This window comes from Ambystoma mexicanum, chromosome 10 (genome assembly GCF_040938575.1).
Source record: "Ambystoma mexicanum isolate Mex_15411 chromosome 10, UKY_AmexF1_1, whole genome shotgun sequence".
NCBI classification, from domain to species: Eukaryota; Metazoa; Chordata; class Amphibia; order Caudata; family Ambystomatidae; genus Ambystoma; species Ambystoma mexicanum.
The window spans coordinates 518506274-518526864 of NC_090932.1; the positions used below are offsets into that span (position 1 = coordinate 518506274).

At 45.9% G+C, this 20591-nt stretch overlaps 1 protein-coding gene across 16 annotated transcripts in view; it reads left to right on the top strand.

The window, feature by feature from the left end:
• Positions 1–20591, top strand: part of PIGX (phosphatidylinositol glycan anchor biosynthesis class X) — a 650935-nt gene that overhangs the window by 201797 nt on the left and 428547 nt on the right. For all 16 annotated transcript variants that reach the window (XM_069618071.1, XM_069618072.1, XM_069618077.1 and 13 more), the window contains 2 exons: positions 7812–7881; positions 16224–16365. In XM_069618071.1, the coding sequence (XP_069474172.1) occupies positions 7812–7881; positions 16224–16365 (212 nt within the window). The remainder of the gene's footprint in view (positions 1–7811; positions 7882–16223; positions 16366–20591) is intronic.

Consider the following 20591-nt stretch of genomic DNA (forward strand, 5'->3'; position numbering starts at 1 on the left):
TTTACGCTTTTTGCAATTGTACTTCCTTAAGAGCCTGACATCCTTCGATGCCTGATACAACTGATGCAACCATTAACACCGAAAAAACAGAACTGAGACCAACAGGCGCGGCTCGAGCCCTTTATACGACAGATAACGTCGACGCTCCACGGCGGCCCTCAAGGGACTACTACTCTGTGGCCTCAAGCACAGCGCCCTCTGGCAAAATGTTTCCAAAGAAGCAGCAAGGCTGGCAGACAATGGGGGTCATTCTGAGTATGGCGGTAGGGGGTTAACGGCACCGGTAAGGATGCCGGTGCTGTTAACCCCCTACCGCCAATTTCCGAAGGTCCCACCAGGAATGGCTGGTCTGACCAGCCGTCCTTAGTGGGACCCGTTAAGGGACCATGGAGCTAATAACGCTCCTTCCCCATTCCCATTGAGCCCTATGTGGGCTCGAATGGGGAATGGTTTTCTGAATGTGGATTTACAGGGTCCTCTAAAGGTTGGAATGACCCGGTAAGTCCCCATTCAGAGACACCGGACCCGGGTTTCGAGGCAGCCATGGCTACCTCCAAACTCTGAATGACCCCCCAATATCTAAGATGAGGAATATGTGGGAGGAACATCCAGTCGAAAGAACTTTACAGTTGGTAAGTAACTTGTTCTTCTGTTAATTGTGCATTTGTCTATGTGCATTCTGGATATTTTACTTAGAATCTGTCAGTTGATCTTGCCTTAGAAATTATTACAATAGCAAGCACAAAGAGCACACTTGGCTTTTTAAGGCAGTTTAATTTGATGTTCGGAGATAGGAGAAATAACAGTATTTTTCTCTTGCTAGCTATACAGGGTAAATGGCATGAACTCTGTTGAAAAGCATGCAATGTATGTATTTACAATGCAGGGTCCTGATACTTACCCTGGATAAGTAGTAAAAATGTAATGCTGTCATTTCTCTCATCTGCTATGATCAAGTGTCACTTTAATGGTGTGTGTTTTACAAGTTTTCATTTACCCATATCACAACACAGAACAGGAAACCTTGTATTGCAAGGATTTGAATATGGTTATTTATACTGTTATTTCTCCCATCTTTGAACATGAAATGACACTTTGTTAGACAGCTGTGTGTGCTGTGTCTGATTACTATTGTAATGATTTCTAAAGGAAATTCAAATGATAGATTCTATGTAAAATGCCCAGAATGTACAGAAAGGATAAATAGGTGGCAGTGGTTACAAAAATGACAGAATGAATGAAGAGAATAACAGTTTGCACATTACAATTAGTAATATAGTTAAATGAAAATTTGGAGAGCACACAGCTTTGCAATGACACTTGTTCATAGCAGATGGGAGAAATTACAGTAAGCTTTTTTTGCAAGTTATACAGGGTAAATGGCAGTTACCCTGTTAATATGTATTTATACAAGAGTTGTACATGTACTGTGCACAAAATATTCATACCTGTAGTTTGTGTTCATGCATGTGGATGTGCATGAATCTGCAAGCAGAAATCTTGGAGAGTTTTACAGTAGTCATTGCTGTAGGTGCTTTGCAATCGCAGCAGAATTGTACTCCGAGTGATCAACAGTGCATCTAAAGTGGTGAACTGTGATGATGGAGTTAGAAGTAGAGTTCTTGAATGTGATTTGGTGGATGGTTTTGTGACTGCTTAACAGTAACCAACGAGGGAAGGGTGCAGAGAGTGAAGTGGAAAGGATAGAAGGGATGCCCCTGTGTTGCGGGGTCCGCATCGCAGTATATCTGGCATGGAAATAAGACTAGGGGAATTAGCCAATCAGGTGTTGAAGTTGTTCTTTGCAGGAAGAGAGGGTCTGTGTGTAGTGAAGATGACAGAGGTGAAGAAGGTGAGGGTGTTGGTTGTTGGAGATTTATTTGTAGATGGTTCAGAGAGGTATTCTATGTTTAAACATAAGGCTGCCAGTTTTGGTTTTGAATGAGTGGAGGTTTTCTGGTCCACTGTGCCTGGTTCCAATATGCAGGCAGTGGTGCAAGCTTGTAAAACTTTCTGCATGTGGAAGAGTCCAGATGTAGTGCTACTGCATGGTGTCCATTTGGGATACATCAGTGCTCCTAGTTTGTTGAGTACTCTTGAAAACTTGGTTCAGGCAGTGATGGAGGTCGTTCCAAATTGGAAGGTGATTTTTTTCAGAAATATTGCCTAGGGTTCTATGGGACAATTGTAATGTTTTCAGTCCCCAGCAAAAGGGTACAACATGTTTGGTGAACAGAGGGATGTCTGCTTTCTTGTTGAGAAGTGGAATGTTGTCTTATTACAATGACAATATTGATTTTGTTAATGGTGACTATTTTAAAGCAGATGGCATTTCTTTATCTATATTGGGAAATGCCATGTTATTTCAAAATATAAGGAGTGCTTTACAGAGGATAATGTGAAGACACCAGGAAGAAAATAAGTGAAAAAAAGAACAAATGAAAGCTGTTATTTTATAAGCACTTTCCAAAAAAACAAAGAAAAGGCTCTTTTCAGAGCCAACTTCAAAGGGGAAGTGGGGCACACTATTAAAATGTTCATTCCCCACTCAGATTTTATGATTGGCCGCAGACACAGTGGTTGTCCGCAGACACTGAGTATTACATAAAGTGATTTTTAGGCTGAGAGGCATGCAAATGAGACTGTGCAGGGCAAGGGATTGGTCAATAAGGTTTACTAGGTGTGATGTGTAAGGAGAGACTTTGGCAGTTAGTCTGTTTCTTAGAGGAGAGCCGATAGCTATTGCTGTGTCTTTCAAAAGGCAGATTGTCTGGATTTTGGATGACTCGTGGATAAATTGGTTGGAGGTGCATGCAGATCGCTGTGGAGTGGCTGCACATTTTGGATTCCCTCATGTGGATGTGCACTGGCATGGAATGCGTGGAATGAAGTGGCTGCATTTGGTTCCTCTTTGTGCTTCTTTGGTAACACAGCTTCATCCAGACATTATTATTATTCATTGTGGAGGGAACAGTTTAGGACATGTCTCTGGAATCTATTTGCAATTTGAAATGAAAGAAGGACTTGGGAAAGTCATGGACTTGTTTCCAAACACCCGAGTAATTATTTCTCGTATTGCGCAGAGACAAATGTGGCTGCGTTTATCTTCATTTGGTCCACAAATGGAGAAAGCGAGGCACAATGACAACAAGGCTGTTTGTGCCTTTTTGAGAGATGTTGGCATGTCCTCTTTCCACAATGAAAATATGTTTCGTAGTACACACATTTTTCGCAGAGATTGAGTACATCTTACTTATGCTGGCAATCAGATTTATTGCAACCCTTTTTGGAATTATAGCAATCCTTTTTCCAGTAGGTGTTGACCATTTGAAGATTTTGAAACACACACAAAGCCACAAATGCTCTTTTCAGAGTCACCACTTCCTCCTGGAGAAGAGTGCAATGGTTTTGATAGCGCAGCACCCCCAAAAATAACAATGTCCGCAAACTTCTAAAAATGCACAGGGCTCTGCAGCATTTCATTGGCACTTCTATTTTTAAACTGTGAAAGGCGGCTCTGAAAAGAGCCTCTTTTTTGTTTTGTATTTTTTGTATTTTTTTTACCAAGACACAAAAGGAAAGGAAGGGAAGGGAGGGTAAGGAAGGGGCACCAACCACGGGTATAAGAAAGGGCACCTGGAGAGAGGAAGATGTAGGGTGGGCCTTAATCAGGTAGTGAGCAGTCCTTCTTATGCTCCCGGACCGCAGCCTCGAAAGCACTTCGAAGAGTCTCCCCCCCTGCAGAGTACTGCGTTGCAGTACATGCACAATACTGTGACCCTCGAAAGGTAAGGGTGTACTGTGTTGCGTATGGCCTGCGAGGCAGCTTGAGGGATGCGCTGCCCCACAGGAGAGCAGAAACGGAGGATGCTGCAGAGGAACTCAACCTACTACGTTTATCGCAAGGGACAACCTTACGAATTGCCCCAGTGTGGAACAACTTTAGGTGTCGCTTCATGGAGGTAGTACTGTAACTGTACAAATCTGGTTTGCCACGAATTAGCACTATCTGGCACTGAGTGCATTGCACCTTGTTTGCACAAGCCTTTGGTACCCCTCCAACAGTGGCAAGCAACCTCCACACCCAAGATTCACTGGGACTATGAGTAGTAGGGACTTCCACTTCCTCATCCTCTTCATCACTATCTGCATCCTCACACCTGTTCCCCTCTCCAGGCCCTTGGGAAGGTGGTGCTGGTGGAGGGGTTGGGGGTGGTGGTGAGGCAGAAGCAACTGCAGCAGGAGCAGCCATGGATGCCATCTCCAAAGTTCTCAGGAACCACCAAGAAGTCAGCAATCCAGGAACACAAAACAGCAATCCAGCAATGTGGAGCAGTGTCTGTCCTGGAAGTCTAAAAACAGGATGAGGAGCAGCTCTCGGGTGTGGCCTTTTATAGGGGTGCTGTGGAGCGCTTTGCGGACAGATGCCCTGTTAGCAGACACTTCGAACATCAAAAGGGGTTCAAAAAGTTCCCAAAAGTATCCAGATCGACAGGTGCATGGTATGGGACATGTGCAAGGGTGAAGTTTCACAGTAAAATAGTTTGGATTTCTCTAAAAAGCACTTTTTGTGTGTCCGGGGGCCCGGACTGCTTTCGCGAACAAGGACCCACACTTAGCGGTCACATGATGACGTTGCTGACACGTTCGCGACTGGGACAGGTGTCCATAGAACACTGAATGCGCGGGATCAGTTGTACGCATGTGTGCGGGTGTTCTACGGACAGTGTTCGGGTTCCCGAACTAATTAAGTGTTGCACACATGCAGCGGACAGTTACGAACAGCCGCGCCGTCCGCAGACACCCTAAAAGCCTTTAAAAAAAAAAAGAAAAATATATTAATAGTATACATAAAATGTTATTATTGTACAGCATATAGAAATTATGAAAGAGAGGTGGAAGCAGAAAATGAGACAGACATGGGAATTAGGGTTTTCTCCATGTTGGATGGTTGGGGAGAAAGGGATTGAAGTCTCATCACGTTTTTGGTGATGGGGATTTTTTGGGGATGGTTGACTGGGACATGAAGAAGGGGTACAGGTGCATGTGGGACAGTGATATTTTTTCTACAAAGTTCTTCAAAATAATGAAATTGGTCATTAATTGATCAATTTTTTGTTCCAAACGCTGTAGATTATTTTCCACAGTATCTGTTTCAGTATTATTCTTATTTTTTGTATGTTCTGTTAAAAAAAAGTGTTAGGTACGTATAAAATAATGTGTATTAATTGGCTTACTTTGAAAACAGCAGTGTCTACCATTAGTATCACTGTTTTCACTAATTTCGTCATGGGGAAAATGTTCTTGAAGCCACTGCAAAGTACTAGACATTTCTGTGTAAAAAAATAAAAGAAATAATTTTTTAGTGTATCCTACTGCAGAAAGTTTATAAATATAGGAATTAATGTAGTGTACTTACCAGTTTGTATTTTAGTTTTCCGGTTACTGCTATGTAGGTGTGCTGTTGATATTTGTTGTGCAGTTTCTGTATAAAGCATCAGTGAGGTAATTTTGTTGGAGGCATATGTTATTTTTTTTGGTATCTTCCATTATGTTTCATATGCTATGTAATTGGACTGTTGGTGTTTTGCATATACAGTTTGCACTTATTTATTTTTCAATGTAATGTATTTACATGCTGCTCTTTGAACATGTTGACTGTGTTTATTGCATGATACAATGTCAGATACCCCCTGAGTTTATGGACAGTATTCATGGTGACCGAGTCATGCACACCGTTCGCGGACATACCAAACACTAGCGTGGGGCAGGGGGTTCAGTATGTTGTATGGTATATTTATATAAACTAAGGGAATCCTAGTAAAAACCTATCAAATTCATATCTATATTCAGTGAAAAAAACTTGTGTTAAAGGGATGTTATGGTTAAGTTGCACTACTAAAAACCTATGAAATTCAGTGAAAAAACTTGCTTAAAGGAACGTTATGGTTGCAAGTAAAATCGAAAAATGCCCCTGAAATTCGCCAGTTATGGTAAGCTAAGCAACCATAACTCGTGCCACCACTGTGCACTTCTAAGACTAATACCCAGGATATCAAAGATGACATCACGAATATCATTGATGACATCACATATTTAGTCCCTTCTTTTTTGTTCACTGACATATCGAGGTCAGGTGGGTTTATTTACTGACAGTCAGAAACTTAAAATTCAAAAGGTATTACATTTATAGATCTTGCTATTCTCAGATGTTCTTACACTTCTTTCCTGAATATATATATATGATTACATTTTTTTTTTTTTAAACACTGAGGATTCCCAGTCTGACGACTGGGAATTTTCAAGCAAGGGAATCTATGAAGGATTCCAATTCTGGAGAAATACAGATACAGGTAAGTAGCAAAGACATATTTCAAACTTTAAATGAATAGACCAGGGCCTAAATGGGGACCAGAATGTATGCAGTAGAATAAGTATGTTACCACTAAACAGTGAATATGTGCAAAAGTTTTATTAATACTAGAAAGATGATGAAAAGTTACGGTTATCTCACTTTCCTTGGGGAGATTTTAGATAATTGGGGTGTATAAACTGTATAGTGAAGCAAAAAAGAAAAAAGGAATCACCATGAATTCTTTACACTGAGAGGATTTCTTAGGCATGTGAAATGCAATATGGCCAGAATGCAATATAAACTACAAGACTTACTGTCTGAAAGGTGTGTGCTCCCCACTCACTGGTGTTGCTGGTTCTCAAAGGACTGCTGCATGTGGAGCCTGGGCTTTTATCTTTGCCTATGACCATATTGGAAAAGTACGAGACCATCTATAGGCAAAAGAGTGTAGAATTGTGGGCACCATGTTGATCAGGAAAATGGCTGAAATTAGTGTAGTCAAGTTTCCTGTGCGACCCAATAACTGTCATATTAGAACTAAGCAACATTAGAAATGTTTAGGCCTGAGATGTGTGTTCACACAGAGATTACAAACTTCTTAAGTAACATTTCTTTTACACTGTATCAGGCATTTAAAAAAAAAAAAAAACTCTAAGTGTAACAAAACTTTTCAAATGTTGTAAATTCCAGTACAGATATGCTGGTATGTAAATTATGAATACACATGTGTCTCTTAAAAACAGCAATGTGAAAGATCGCAGCCATAGTAGTCCTTCATGCAATCCTGATACATGTGTTTTAGCATTAAAGATGATTCTTTGTTCCAAAATTAATAAACGTCTCTCTATATCGGTACACCCATTGATGGTATGGAGAACAGACCGGGAACGTTCTGTATCCGTATGTCCCATGGTTAAGAAATGTTGCACCCATGGAACCGTAAGTGGTCTGTTCCTTATGCAGCTATGGTGTTCACCAATTCTGATTTTCAATTTGCGCCTAGTCATCACTATTTAGTGCAGACCACATGGGCAGGGGATCACAAACAACTTGGCTGGTGTTGCAGTTAGTCAGGGCATTTTGTTTTCATAGTGTAGGTAATCCATTGTCAATTTCTTTGCAACTTCTGGTGAATGGACATACAGTACAAATCCCACATAGATAGTGACCATGGGGTGGTGGTAGGCCCAATTGTTCAGTAATAGTGGGTGTTTTGAAAAGTGTCTGGGTACTTGGGTCAGTATGAACTAGGCGATCTTTAAAGTTGGAACTCCACTTAATTGCAAACATTGGTTTTAGTAATGCCGAGGGGCCTTCTTCCAAAATCCAAATGAATGGTATTATTTACAATGGTATCTATAGCTCCAGTTGACCTGGGTAAACGTTCTCTTGTGTGTGCTTATGGCAGAAGGTTTTTATAGAGTGATAGGTTACATTATTGTATTGTTTGTTTCAGTTTCGGGGGCAGGGGCAACTTGTCCGGAAGTCACTGTGACTCGCAAGATTCTCAATGAAGGGTTTCACAGGTACGACCTACTTTTTTGATTTTTGTGTGGAATTCTTTATATGCTTCTAACCTTGCCAATTCTCTTGTTTTGATTACCTTCCATTTCAGTTCACCACTTGTGGCAACTGTTAAAACGCTCCTTGCAGAAAGGCATTGTGCTCAGCATCTTTGAAATAGTTTTGCTAAAGAAAAATACCTTTGTCTTTCAACCTGCAGCCAATGTTGCTTACTTGTAATCCTTCTTTAATTTCTCAGCCCCTCTTTCTTACATTTACAATGTGCTTCACTATTAGACATTTCGTCCCATTGTGCTTGAGCACAACAACTAGAAAGAGGCCCATTGATGACCAGCCTAATGAAAGGCCAGTTTTCCAGCATTGGATCTTTCATGGATTCATATGCTTAGAATATTCCCCGTCATCAGGCTGGGAATTCTCGGTAAGTTATATAGACATTTTCCATAGGAAAAATTCCGACACTTTGTGTCCTATCTACGTCGTTTTGGGCAGCGAACGCCGGCGTCACTAGGACGTAGAGGTATATATAGCCCCGCCCCCGCGGCTCCCTCAGATTTCAACCGTCTTCCAAAGTAGTGGGATTACCTCGCGTATCTGCTATTTTGTTAGGTTGTACTTTCTACTTCTGCAACTGTTTTTTCTTCTAAAAAAAAATGTCTGGAAAGGCGTTGTTTCGTCCGTGTGCTACATGCGGTCTTAAGAAGGTGTACGAAGGGGATGGTCATATGGACTGCATTTACTGTCTTCATCCTCACCACACAGCGGACACATGTGAAATCTGTCAGGGCTTCTCCCAGAAGACCCTCAAAGACCGAAAAGGACGCCTTGTCGATTGGCTCAATGACGGGGCGGGTGCGTACCCGGCATCGGAGGTGGGCTCCACGGCCTCGAGAAGTAAGTCAGAACCCCCGACGAAGAAGGCGCGTTCTGCTGAAAAACGCCCCTCGGAGAAACATTCGGAGAAACATTCGAAGGCCCCCTCTTCACACAAGGTGTCGTCTTCTTCCTCCTAGTCTAAAAAGGAGAGAAAAGAACCATCTAAATCCTCCTCTGGAGACCGTCATAAGTCTACCTTGAGTCGAGAGGCCTCGGCCAGCAAGTCGGCCCCGAAAGCGGCGGGAACACCTCAAGGCCCTGCGCCACTTGCTTCGTCGACGGTCCGCTCGTCGACGCCTGCGTCATCGGCGGCTCCTCCCGCGGTTCAGACTGCGGCTGTAGGAAACATATCGTTGTCGACGGTGGTTCCGTCTATGGGATGGTAACCGGAGGTTTTCGACCCCGTTCCGCCTGAGGCCCTGCTGCAACCAGAGGCGGCTTTTTCCATCTCGTCGGCTGACGAGGAACGTGGCCCGGTCGCGCACCCAACCGATCTGGGGTTGCAACCAACCAGTGCGATGACGCTCTTGAGTGGGGGTACCATCCCTATGACCTCGTCATTACTGAACCCCCAGGCAGTTCTGTCCTTGGAGGTGCTAAATACGCTACAGAAGCTGTTAGAGCGTTTGGACACACAGATACCTCAGCCCAGTGCCCCGGCACTGCTACAGTCTACGCCACTCGTCGACGAGCCTGGCCCGGCTCCTCGCTCGACGACCAGGATTACGGCCGCTTCCCAAGTTGCGGAAGATCGCCCTCGCCCACAAGAAGAAGGAGAGCTACCGGACTCTGATTCAGACCGCGAAGGGTCGGGTTCAGACATCTCACCATCCCCCTCAAGGGACCCAACATGGGACTCTGAAGCGGAAATGGAAGCTCCGAGAAGTCCGGCGCAACCATCACCACCTGACGACGTGGGGGCGTTCCATGCCATGATGACTAAGGCGTGTGCTGAGTTTGGCCTAGTCCCTGAAGAAGAGAAAAAGGATTGTTTTCTTTTTGATCATATGGGCAAGAGAAGGAAATCCATAGTCGCCATCCCTATTTTAGACCATGTCTGGCAAGAGGGCCTGAAGACCATGCGGTATCCTTTCTCGGAACCAGCACTAAAAGGTCGTTTGGAGAAGAAATGCAAGGCTCCGGAATCGACTCCCAAGTGCTTGACGTCTCAACCTTAGCCGGAATCGGTAGTATCTGCGGTGGCGGCTAGAAAGGCCAGGTCTCAACATAAATGCACGACCCCGCCGGACAACGAAGCCAGGAGGCAAGGCGCTTTTGGCAAGAAGGTGCTGTCGGTTGGCGCGACTACAGTTAAAGCAGCCAACTCCTTGGCGATTATGTCTAGGTATGAGAGGGAAATGTGGCACCGGCTGGCTCCTATCTTGGAACATTTGCCCGAAGAACATAGAAAGTCCGCCATGTTGCTAGTACGGGAAGGAGAAGAGGCCTCCAACCATGCTATAAACATTGCTGTAGACATAGCCGAGTCCGTATTTAAGCAAATCAATAATGGCGTAGTACTACGAAGACAAGCCTGGCTCAAGTGCACTACGTTCAGACCGGAGGTGCAATATAAAGTCTTGGATATGCCGTGTGAAGGGGAACAACTGTTCGGTGAAAAAGTTGATGAGGCCTTGAAGGGCATGAAAAAGGATACTGACACGGCGCGGTCACTCGGAGCCCTCCAGAGTGGTAGGAATTTTCGTTCCTTTCGTCCTTTCAGAGGGGCTTCTGGTAACTCCAGGTTTGGGTCATCTAGAGACCGAGGTTTCAACAGACGCTCCTACTCGTCCCAAGGCTACAGACGTGCGGCCCAGTCTCCTCGTAGAGGCAGAGATTACCAAACCTCCAGACGGCGTGGTGCCTACCCTTCGTCGACGAAAGATAAACAAGTCAAGAACCAACAATGACATGTTTCAGGACGTCCTGGGGAGCCGAGTGTCTCGTCACGTCGACAAGTGGGAGCTCAAAACAACAGACCAATGGGTTTTGGACACGATTCATCTGGGCCACTCTCTACAGTTCAAGGACAAGCCACCACACATTCCACCGGTGTTCTCGGCTCAGCCCCACCTTCAAATACCACTGCAGGAGGTGGCACTTATGCTGCAGAAAGGGGCTATAGAACTGGTCCCGGTGGCAGAAAAAGGACAGGGAGTGTACTCCCGTTACTTTGTCATCAAGAAACCAAATGGAAAATGGCGTCCCATTCTGGATCTATGAGCACTCAACAAACTGCTCAAGAATTTAAAATTCATAATGCTTACGCTCCAGGAGGTGATCCGATCGATACAACCCGGAGATTGTTTGTCGTCGCTAGACCTTCAGGACACATACTTCCATATCCCGATGCGTCGACGACACAAAAGATTTCTGCGGTTCGTTGTCGGACGGACCCACTATCAGTTCAAGGTCCTCCCGTTCGGACTAAAATCGTCCCCCAGGACGTTCACCAAATGTCTGGCTCCAATAGGAGCCTGGTTAAGAAAGGAAGGTCACCATGTGTACCCTTATTTGGACGACTGGCTAGTGAGGGGATTGTCTCCGGAAAGGGCACAAGAAAGCCTAGATGCCACCATGTCCCTCCTACAACGTTTGGGCTTCGCAGTGAACTTCGATAAGTCCTCATTAAAGCCATCAAGGACCTTGGTCTTTTTGGGGCAGAGTTCCACACACAGTCGGGGCTGGTGAGGCCATCCCTCGAAAGGATTCACAAACTGCAACAAAAGGCATCGGAATGGAAGGTCGACACCAGAGTGTCAGTGCGAAGGTACATGTCCCTGCTGGGGACCATGTCGTCCTGCATACCCTTGATCGATAATTGTCGCCTCTTCATGAGGCCTCTTCAGGATTTCTTGGCGGATCGATGGGCACAGAGTCAAGGGCGCTGGTCGGACAAGTTGACCATCAACGGCCAGGTCGTGCAGGCTCTTCAATGGTGGAGAATTTCCATACATCTGACGAAGGGAATGCCCCTGCTGGAACCTGCGTTCCAGAGGACAGTGGTGACGGATGCTTCTCTAACTGGGTGGGGAGCTCATCTGGAGTCCCTACAGGTTCAGGGTCGTTGGTCATCGGAAGAATCCGCCCTTCACATCAATCTGCTAGAGTTGAGGGCGGTACGTTGGGCCCTGAAATCCTTTCTACCACAGATAAAGGGCTCAGTGGTGAGAATCATGACAGACAACACGACAACAATGTTTTATCTACGAAAGCAGGGAGGAACTCGCTCCAGGATCCTGTCGACGGAAGCCAAGGAGATCTGGCATTGGGCCATCCAACACGACATACATCTGTTGGCGTTCCACTTACCAGGAGTAAAAAATGTGCAAGCAGACGCTCTCAGCAGGGAGATGAATTGTCTACACGAATGGGAACTGAACGACCAACAACTGCACTGTGTCTTCGCGAAATGGGGTCATCCGACCCTCGATCTCTTTGCGACGAGAGACAACAAGAAATGCACACAATACGTGAGCAGGTGGCCACAACAAGACTCGCTAGGGGACGCGTTCTCCTTCCCGTGGACGGGCACGTTTCTGTATGCCTTCCCCCCCATTTCCTCTCAACCGTCGGACTCTGCAATGGATCCAAAGATATCCATGTCGGGTGATCCTGGTAGCCCCGTATTGGGCCAGACAAGTGTGGTTCTCCGATCTACTTCAACTTTCAGCGGCAGAACCAATGAGGTTCCAGAAGATCCCCAACCTTCTGTCTCAGGAGAAAGGGGTCGTTTGGCATCACGACCCGGACAGCCTCAGTATGACGGCCTGGCTCCTGATTTCTCCAAGTTTGGCACGTTAGCGATTCCAGCGGATTGTCGTCGCATTTTGCAAGCTGCAAGGGCACCTTCCACGAATGCTTCATATTCATACAAATGGAAAAGGTTATGCATATGATGCGCAGGTCAACCAGGTTTGGTCCCGCTGACGATCACACCGGAACAGCTCCTACCATACTTGTTGCTCCTGGCTAAAAACGGTTTGTCTGTTTCATCCATGAAGGTGCATCTGGCTGCCATCTCGAGATTTACTCGGAAGAGACATTCAACTCCACTGTTCAGTGACCGCCTAGTTAAACACTTCCTTAAAGGGTTGTTTCGAACCTTTCCTCCCACGAAGAAGTTTCCTCCGATCTGGAATCTAAACCTGGTTCTGGCAGCCCTGATGAAACCCCCTTTTGAACCAATGTCGTCGACATCATTGAAATTTTTGTCTTGGAAATTGGCTTTCCTGGTGGCCATTACTTCAGCTCGACGTCTGTCAGAAATACAAGCTTTAGTGATCGACCCTCCGTATTTGAGGTTTTTCAGTAATAAAGTTGTGCTGGCCACTAACCCGCATTTCATACCTAAAGTGCATTCCATGTTCCATAAACACGCTTCTATAGTGTTGCCTACATTTTTTCCAACACCGTCTTTGGTAGCGGAGAAGACTCTCCATACATTGGACGTGAAAAAAGCTTTAAAATTTTATCTCCATTACACTCAAAGCTTCAGAGACACGAGACAACTTTTCGTAGCTTATGGTCCTGCGGCTAAGGGTAAGGCGATCTCAAAACAAGGACTATCCAGATGGGTGTCTTCGGCCATCTCTTATTGTCATTCCAAGGCCGGAAAACCGCTAGTAAAGCGTCCAAGGGCCCATTCGACGAGATCTATATCGTCGTCGATGGCGTTGTGGTCCGGGATTCCGCTGGGGGGATATCTGCCAGGCGGCTTCCTGGTCGGTACCACACTTGTTTACCCGGCATTACTGTCTCGCACAGCAACATGCTGAAGATACACAGATGGGGCGTGCAGTACTACGTCACCTGTTCCAATAAGGTAAGCCCCAAGTAGGGGTTACACCCTTCGGCAACTATGCTTTAAAGTGTTGTGTCTTTCACTGTTAACATACTATAATGTAATGTGTTGCCATGGTAAATATGCATTGTGATTATTGTGATGTTGGTTTGCATACACGCTTCCAATGTTGGGGGATACTGCTATACAATCTAGTCTAAGCTTGTGAATCCATGAAAGATCCAATACTGGAGAAGGGAATAGTTTCTTACCTGTAACTCCATTTCTCCAGCATTGGTATCTTTCATGGATTCACATGCGCCCGCCTGCCTCCCCTGAGCATGCAAACCAGAGATCCCCCCAATACTACTTTGGGGGCCGAAATCTGAGGGAGCCGCAGGGGCGGGGCTATATATACCTCTACGTCCTAGTGGCGCCGGCGTGCGTAGCCCAAAACGACGTAGATAGGACACAAAGTGTCGGAATTTTTCCTATGGAAAATGTCTATATAACTTACCGAGGATTCCCAGCCTGACGACGGGGAATATTCTAAGCATGTGAATCCATGAAAGATACCAATGCTGGAGAAATGGAGTTACAGGTAAGAAACTATTCCCTTCCCACATATCCCCTTGGTTTATTTGCCACAGCCCCATTTATCGATCTATGTAGAATAATGACTATGAATCCTCTCTGAAAACGAACCTTGGGTGTGTGCTTTTTACTTTACCTTTCCATTTTAAGAGGGTTTTTTTGCCTTGTTCAGTGAGTTCTGTACTGCTCTTGGTGCTTACACTCATACCTTACAATTCTGGTTTTAGCAACTGTGCGTTTTGGTTGCTGGAATCTTTGCACCTGACCCATACAGACCATTATCTACGACATTGAGTCAAGGATATTCCATCTATCTGCCACATTTCTGATTCCTATTAAACCAGAACTGATAGCAAGTGTCTAATCAATTTAAAACATAATGTCAGAACTTAAGATCCTAAAACATTCTGGGATGTTGTCTTCTACAGAAAGTATGTACTTTTCTTTTTTAAACACAGACAGACTTGAGCATTCCTACCTCTAAGGTTGTTGATAAATGGTTCTTAAAAAGTGGTGTTACTACACCTCTCAGCCACAACAGTGGACAAAACCATGATGATGTGAACCCAAGGTGCATGGACAGCCTAATAATGAATGATCACCCTCTTATGTCCAGCTAACTACCGCCCCATCCCTATAACCCCCGATACATGGAAACTCTCGGAGAAGCTGGTCATCCCCCAACTGACCTAGCATACTGCGCTTGTTGGTTGTATACATGACCATCAATCTGGATTCCGAACATCCAGAGGCACGGAAACTGCTCTCCAGAACACCCGTGAAGATCTGCTTGCAGCTCTTGACTCTAACTCTCTAGCTTTTCTCATTCTACTTGATCTTTCCTCTGCATGTGATACGGCCAACCACTCCATCCTCATAAAACGGCTCCACAATACCCTTGGTATCTCGGAGCGGGCACTGGACTGGCTGACCTCCTTCCTCATTGACCGTCCCTCCCAGGTTATCCTGGGCTCTTTCTGCTCTCCCACTTCAATCTCCACCTGTGGCGTTCCCCAGGGCTCCAAACTTTCCCCTGGCTCTTTAACATCTATCTTGCTCCGCTTGCACACCTAATTTCCATTTTCTCCCCATACTTCCAATGTTATGCAGATGACACACAACTCTTCTTCAAACTTCCCTCTGATCCTCTCCTTACTTCCTCCATCATTCCTGACTGCCTATCTGCCATCCAGTCCTGATGTGTCCCCAATGATCTCTGCCTCAACACCAGCAAGGCTGAGATCCTTCTCATTGGGACTACTGCTCTCTCTTTCCTCCCTACACTCTAGTCACCCTCTATGGACTCTCACCTTCTCTTTCATCTGAAGCCAGAAACCTTGGCGTCATATTCGACTCCTCTGTTTCCTTCCTTCCTCACATCCAGGACCTTGCCAAGAAGGCCCACTTCCACCTCCTCAAAGGAATCTTTCCTTTCCTCACTTTCCCTCAGATGCTCAATGTCTCTAGAGCTGTGGTACTCTCTAGGCTGGACTACTGCAACAGCCTCTTCCTTAATCTACCCTCTAACTCTCTACATCCCCACCGGCTCATCCAGAATGGGGCTGCAAGATTTATCCTTCACCTCAGGCCCAGGGACCACATATCTCCAGCCTTAAAATCTCCCCACTGGCTTGCGGTTGCTGCAAGGATCATATTCAAATCCCTCTGCATCACGCTTTCTACAACTGGCTCTCACCAAATACTCTCCCTCCAGTTCTTTACGCTTCTCCGGCGTACCACAACAATTAAATTCTGTCATAACACCAAGAAAATGGAATATCGTATGTTACAGTTAAAGTATTGAAAACCTGCAGTAAAATCGGTACCATCATTTCTAGGGGGAGTTTAGTTAGATTGATCGAGATAATATCCGGGTCAGGAGACTCACTTGGTTTTTCTGCCTGAATATGGTTCTGTTAACCCATTGAAGGAATTTAAACTGGTAGGGGTTACACATTTGGCTCCTGACCCTGATTAGCCCCTTTATCGCTCATTCAGGAGAACCAGCTTGTAGAGGGCAATGTTCACTGTTGACCCTGACCATTCATTCCTCTCGGTTACTACCTTTGATCTTTTATTTTTATTTTTTAGGCATTTAGTATCACAAGTGACAATTGCTGGTTTTCCTGGACCTGTGAATGGTTGCAAAGTGTTGTTTAAGGAGATGCTCCCCAATGGCCTGTACCTGGACCCTTATCAATTGGCATCGCTACAGGAGCACAACCTGACTGAGGTATGAGCAGCAAGTTAAAATGGTGCATATGAATGAATTGAATTGTAGTGCTCACAGCTAGTGAGCCTTCTTTTAAGAACTGAGTGAGCTTAAAGGATTGAGGTAAGGTTACACAGTTTTGAGCAACAGAACCGCTAGGTGTAGGGTATTACTACAATAATAGAGCCATTCTCCATATAGTAATAGATCGGAAAAATTGTATAGAGCTATTCTCCATATGGCCTGTATTTCACTGTGGTTTGCTCAAGGATGTACACCTTTTCACCTTTAGTGATAGGAGGACTCAATCATACAAAACACTTCTTCTGTAGTTGTGGAATTAGCATGGAATCAAGTATTGGACAATTGTAAATTGTAATTGTTTGTTTGTACAGCGCTTTTACACAAGTGAAGTGCTTCAAAGCGCTTCAAGGTGGGATGGGTGCAAGGGAAAAACAGTAATCATTCTTAGGCCTTGAAGTTTCCGAATGATCCAACAAAGTAACTCACGTAGTAGGCCTGACAGCATTTTACCTAGTGCAAGTGCATGAAGTGTAACAGGCGCAGCCAGATTAGGGAGGGGAGACAAAGGGGGACAAGACAGAACCTACTTGGACTAGTTCAAGGACTTACAGACGGAAGTGCAAGGGAGGGACGAGGGGGAAACCAGTGCGCCCGGTCCAGCAGGGCCCTGGGTTAAGGACAGAGATGTTACCTCTCTCATGGAACACATGATGAAGTGCAGTAGGGGTTACCCCTCATCTTACGAAAGCAGAAAGTGCAGTTTTGCTGGGGATAGTGCAGAGGCCTGGAAGCAATTGCAAAGACTGGCGGGGGAGCCTGGGACCTGTGAGGCTCTGGAGGTGGGCCAGGCGGCCAGTCAGCAAAACTGAGCAGTTAGGGGAGAGGTGGAAGAGTGAAGCTGGAGAGAAAGAGAGGAGAGGTTAACAAGGGAGAGAGAGAGAGTAAGAGGAAGAGAAAAGGAAGGTCTTGAGCAGTTTCCAGGAAACGAGTTCCGGCTCAAGGCGGAGAGAGGCAGAGAGGCTTTTCCAGAGGGAGGCAACTGCAGAGGGTCAAGATCTACCCTCAGATTTCTGCTTGGAAAAACGGCTCACACTCAGAGTTGGAGGAGGCCATGCAGAGGGCTCTAGAAGGAGAGTATGTATGTAGGTGATGCATGCTCAGCCACCATTATCAAAGACCGCTCTGAAGCATTAGCTCCCTTCCTTACAGCCTTTGTTAACTCCTCCTTTGCTACAGGGAAAGTCCCTGCCTCCCTCAAGGAAGCCTGGGTCCGCCCGCTCTTAAAAAAAACAACTCTCGACCCCACCTCCCCCAACAACTATAGACCCATCACCACTGTCCCTTCCCTCCTCAAAATACTGGACAAAGCAGCCTACCTGCAGGTTCAACACTTCATTGAAGAGAACAAACTCCTAGGACTCTGCCAATCTGGCTTCCGCCCCAGACATGGGACTGAAACCGCCCTACTTGACCTGAAAAACCAAATGGACGATGCCAGAGACATGGGCAAACCAACACTTCTCTTACTTCTCGACCTATCCGCGGCTTTTGACCTCGTGGATCATGACATCTTATGCCACCACCTCTCCTCTACTGCCAAATTCTCCCCTGAAGCCACAGCATGGATCACCTCCTTCCTACAAGAGAGAACCATGCAAGTTTTCTCGGACTTAGCATCCGCTTCACCAACTATCATACTTTGCGGTGTGCCCCAAGGCTCCTGCCTCTCACCCACCCTCTACAACATCTTCACACGACCCCTTTTTCTCATCCTCGACGCCATGGACATTTCATACACCAACTACGCCGACGACACACAGATCCTCCTCACCCTCACTGGCAACTATGACACTGACTCCATGACCCTCAACAACCTCTACAACACCATCCAAGCCTGGATGGCAGACAATGGACTATGCCTCAACTCCGACAGGATTGAACTCCTCCTGGTAGGCTCACCCGACGCGCTGAAAAATCTAGACTCCCAATTCAGTCATTTCACCATAGACTCCATCAAAATACCTGTCTCAGAATCAGTCAAAACCCTTGGAGTTTACTTGGATTCCAACCTATCCATGGACAAACAAGTCAACGCTATAGCCTCTGCAGCCGCATATCATGCCAAACTAATCAACGCAGGCCCTTTCTCTACAAAGAGAACTGCACTAACATAGCCAGAGCCATCACTGGATCTAGGCTTGACTATTGTAATGTACTCTTTCTAGGCACCTCCAACAAAAACCTAGAGAGGTTACAAATCATACAGAATAGTGCTCTCCGGGCAGCCCAAGGCATTGCTAAAAGAGAACACATTTCGGAGGCCAGAAAACTAGCACACTGGCTCCCAATAAAAGAAAGGATCATCTTCAAGACTCTGACACTGACCCACAAGTGCATTCACCTTACTGCCCCCGACTACCTCTCCCAAAGGATCCACCCCAACTCCTCTACGAGGCCAACCAGATCACCATATACTAACATGCTCTCTGTGCCATTAGTAAAAAAAAGCCAGAGCAGGCGGATCCAGCTTCCCATATCTCGCTCCCACTCACTGAAACGCCCTACCTCCCACAATCCGAGGGGAGGCCTCCCTCAGCGCCTTCCGCAAAACCATCTTATTCACATAAGATGCCTCGCACCAGTTGAATACATATCATATGTTCCTAATGCATAAACTGTATTGTAATGACCAACTGTACCAACCAAAATACCAGCTAGATGCCTTTTGGAATTCATAATGTACCACTGAATGCCTCTATTCCTGTAACTAAGCTCTTGCAAGTAACAGCGCCTCAATACCCATGGGCTACTTGCGCACTATATAAATATAAATAAATAAATAGTGCGGGCCCCGACAAACTGTCTTTTTAAAAAAAACTGAATGTGCTATAACGACTGGCAAAAGGGACCCACGCAAGTATATAGACATTTTCATTTTACGGTATGAATAGGCATAGAACATATGTTATCAGCATCATTACAAGAATTAGCTGAATGAAAGACGTGTTCCTGTACGTTGTTCAGTCACTGTGGTTTGAAGATCAAAGCAAATTGAACTCCTAAGCCGCTCTTTTTCTCCCACCCTGAAGCACTGCTTGCATTCCGTGAAGGGCCTGATCGTTGGGCCCTGGAACATATCCTGTAGTTTACTGCATTCCCCCTTCCGCCACTGAGCGAGCGCCTGTGGTTCTATTCCTGATGAAAAATGTGGATTCTGATATATAGGGGTCAAGGGGGATGGAAATGACGTGATCCCATATTTCTCCACTAAGTTATCCCAAATATCCGCCACCAGTCCCTTGATTGCACTCTGGTACATGTGCTTCAGCCTCTGCTGGCGTGGTAGCCACAGTGCTTCCCCTAGATCGTGCCTCACCACTGCTCGATCCATTGCCACCAACTGTTTCTCCATCTGCCCCGAGAACCACTTCCTAATGACCTGCAATTGGGAAGCCTCATAGTACTCCCAGAGGTTCGGGAGTGCCATCCCTCCTTCCCTCCTCACGAACATCAGAAGCAAAGGATTAAGCCTCGGTTTCTTGCCTTCCCGGATGAAATCTCCGGTTATTTTCCTTAGTTCGCCGAAAAAGCCCCTCGCAACCGCCACAGGGAGTGCCTGAAAAAGGTAGAGTAGCCGAGGGAGCGTCACTATCTTTACCGCTGCCATCCACTTTAGGAGATCTGCTTTAATAGTAGTTATCTTTAGGGGGGTAGCTGCATACAAGCCAGGGAGTTGCATGGTCATCTTTATACCCAGGTATCTGATCCCCTCTGGGCTCCATATTAAGGGTGATGAGATTTTTAGCTTTGCTACCTCCCTTCCCTTCTCCGTAAGGTTCAATACTTCCGTTTTCGTTAGATTAACCTTAAGGCCGGAGGCCTCCCCAAAATCTCATAGAATCACCCTACATGCCCTTATGGATTCCTTTGGTCATGGGAGCGACAGGATCATATTGTCCGCAAATGCTGCTAACTTGTGCTGGATTCCACCACAGGGTATGCCATGCACTCCGCCCACTTCCCTTATGGCCTGTAGCAATGGCTCCAAATATATAGCGTAGAGCAGAGGCGACGGGGCACCCCTGCTTCGTTCCATCCGCTAAACTGAATTCTACGGGACAAAGACCTGTTCACCAGTGACCGCGCCATTGGTGTAATGTAATTGGCCTCACCATTCGCAGGAAATCCCCTCCCATACCCATCCTCCCGGACAGAAGGACCGC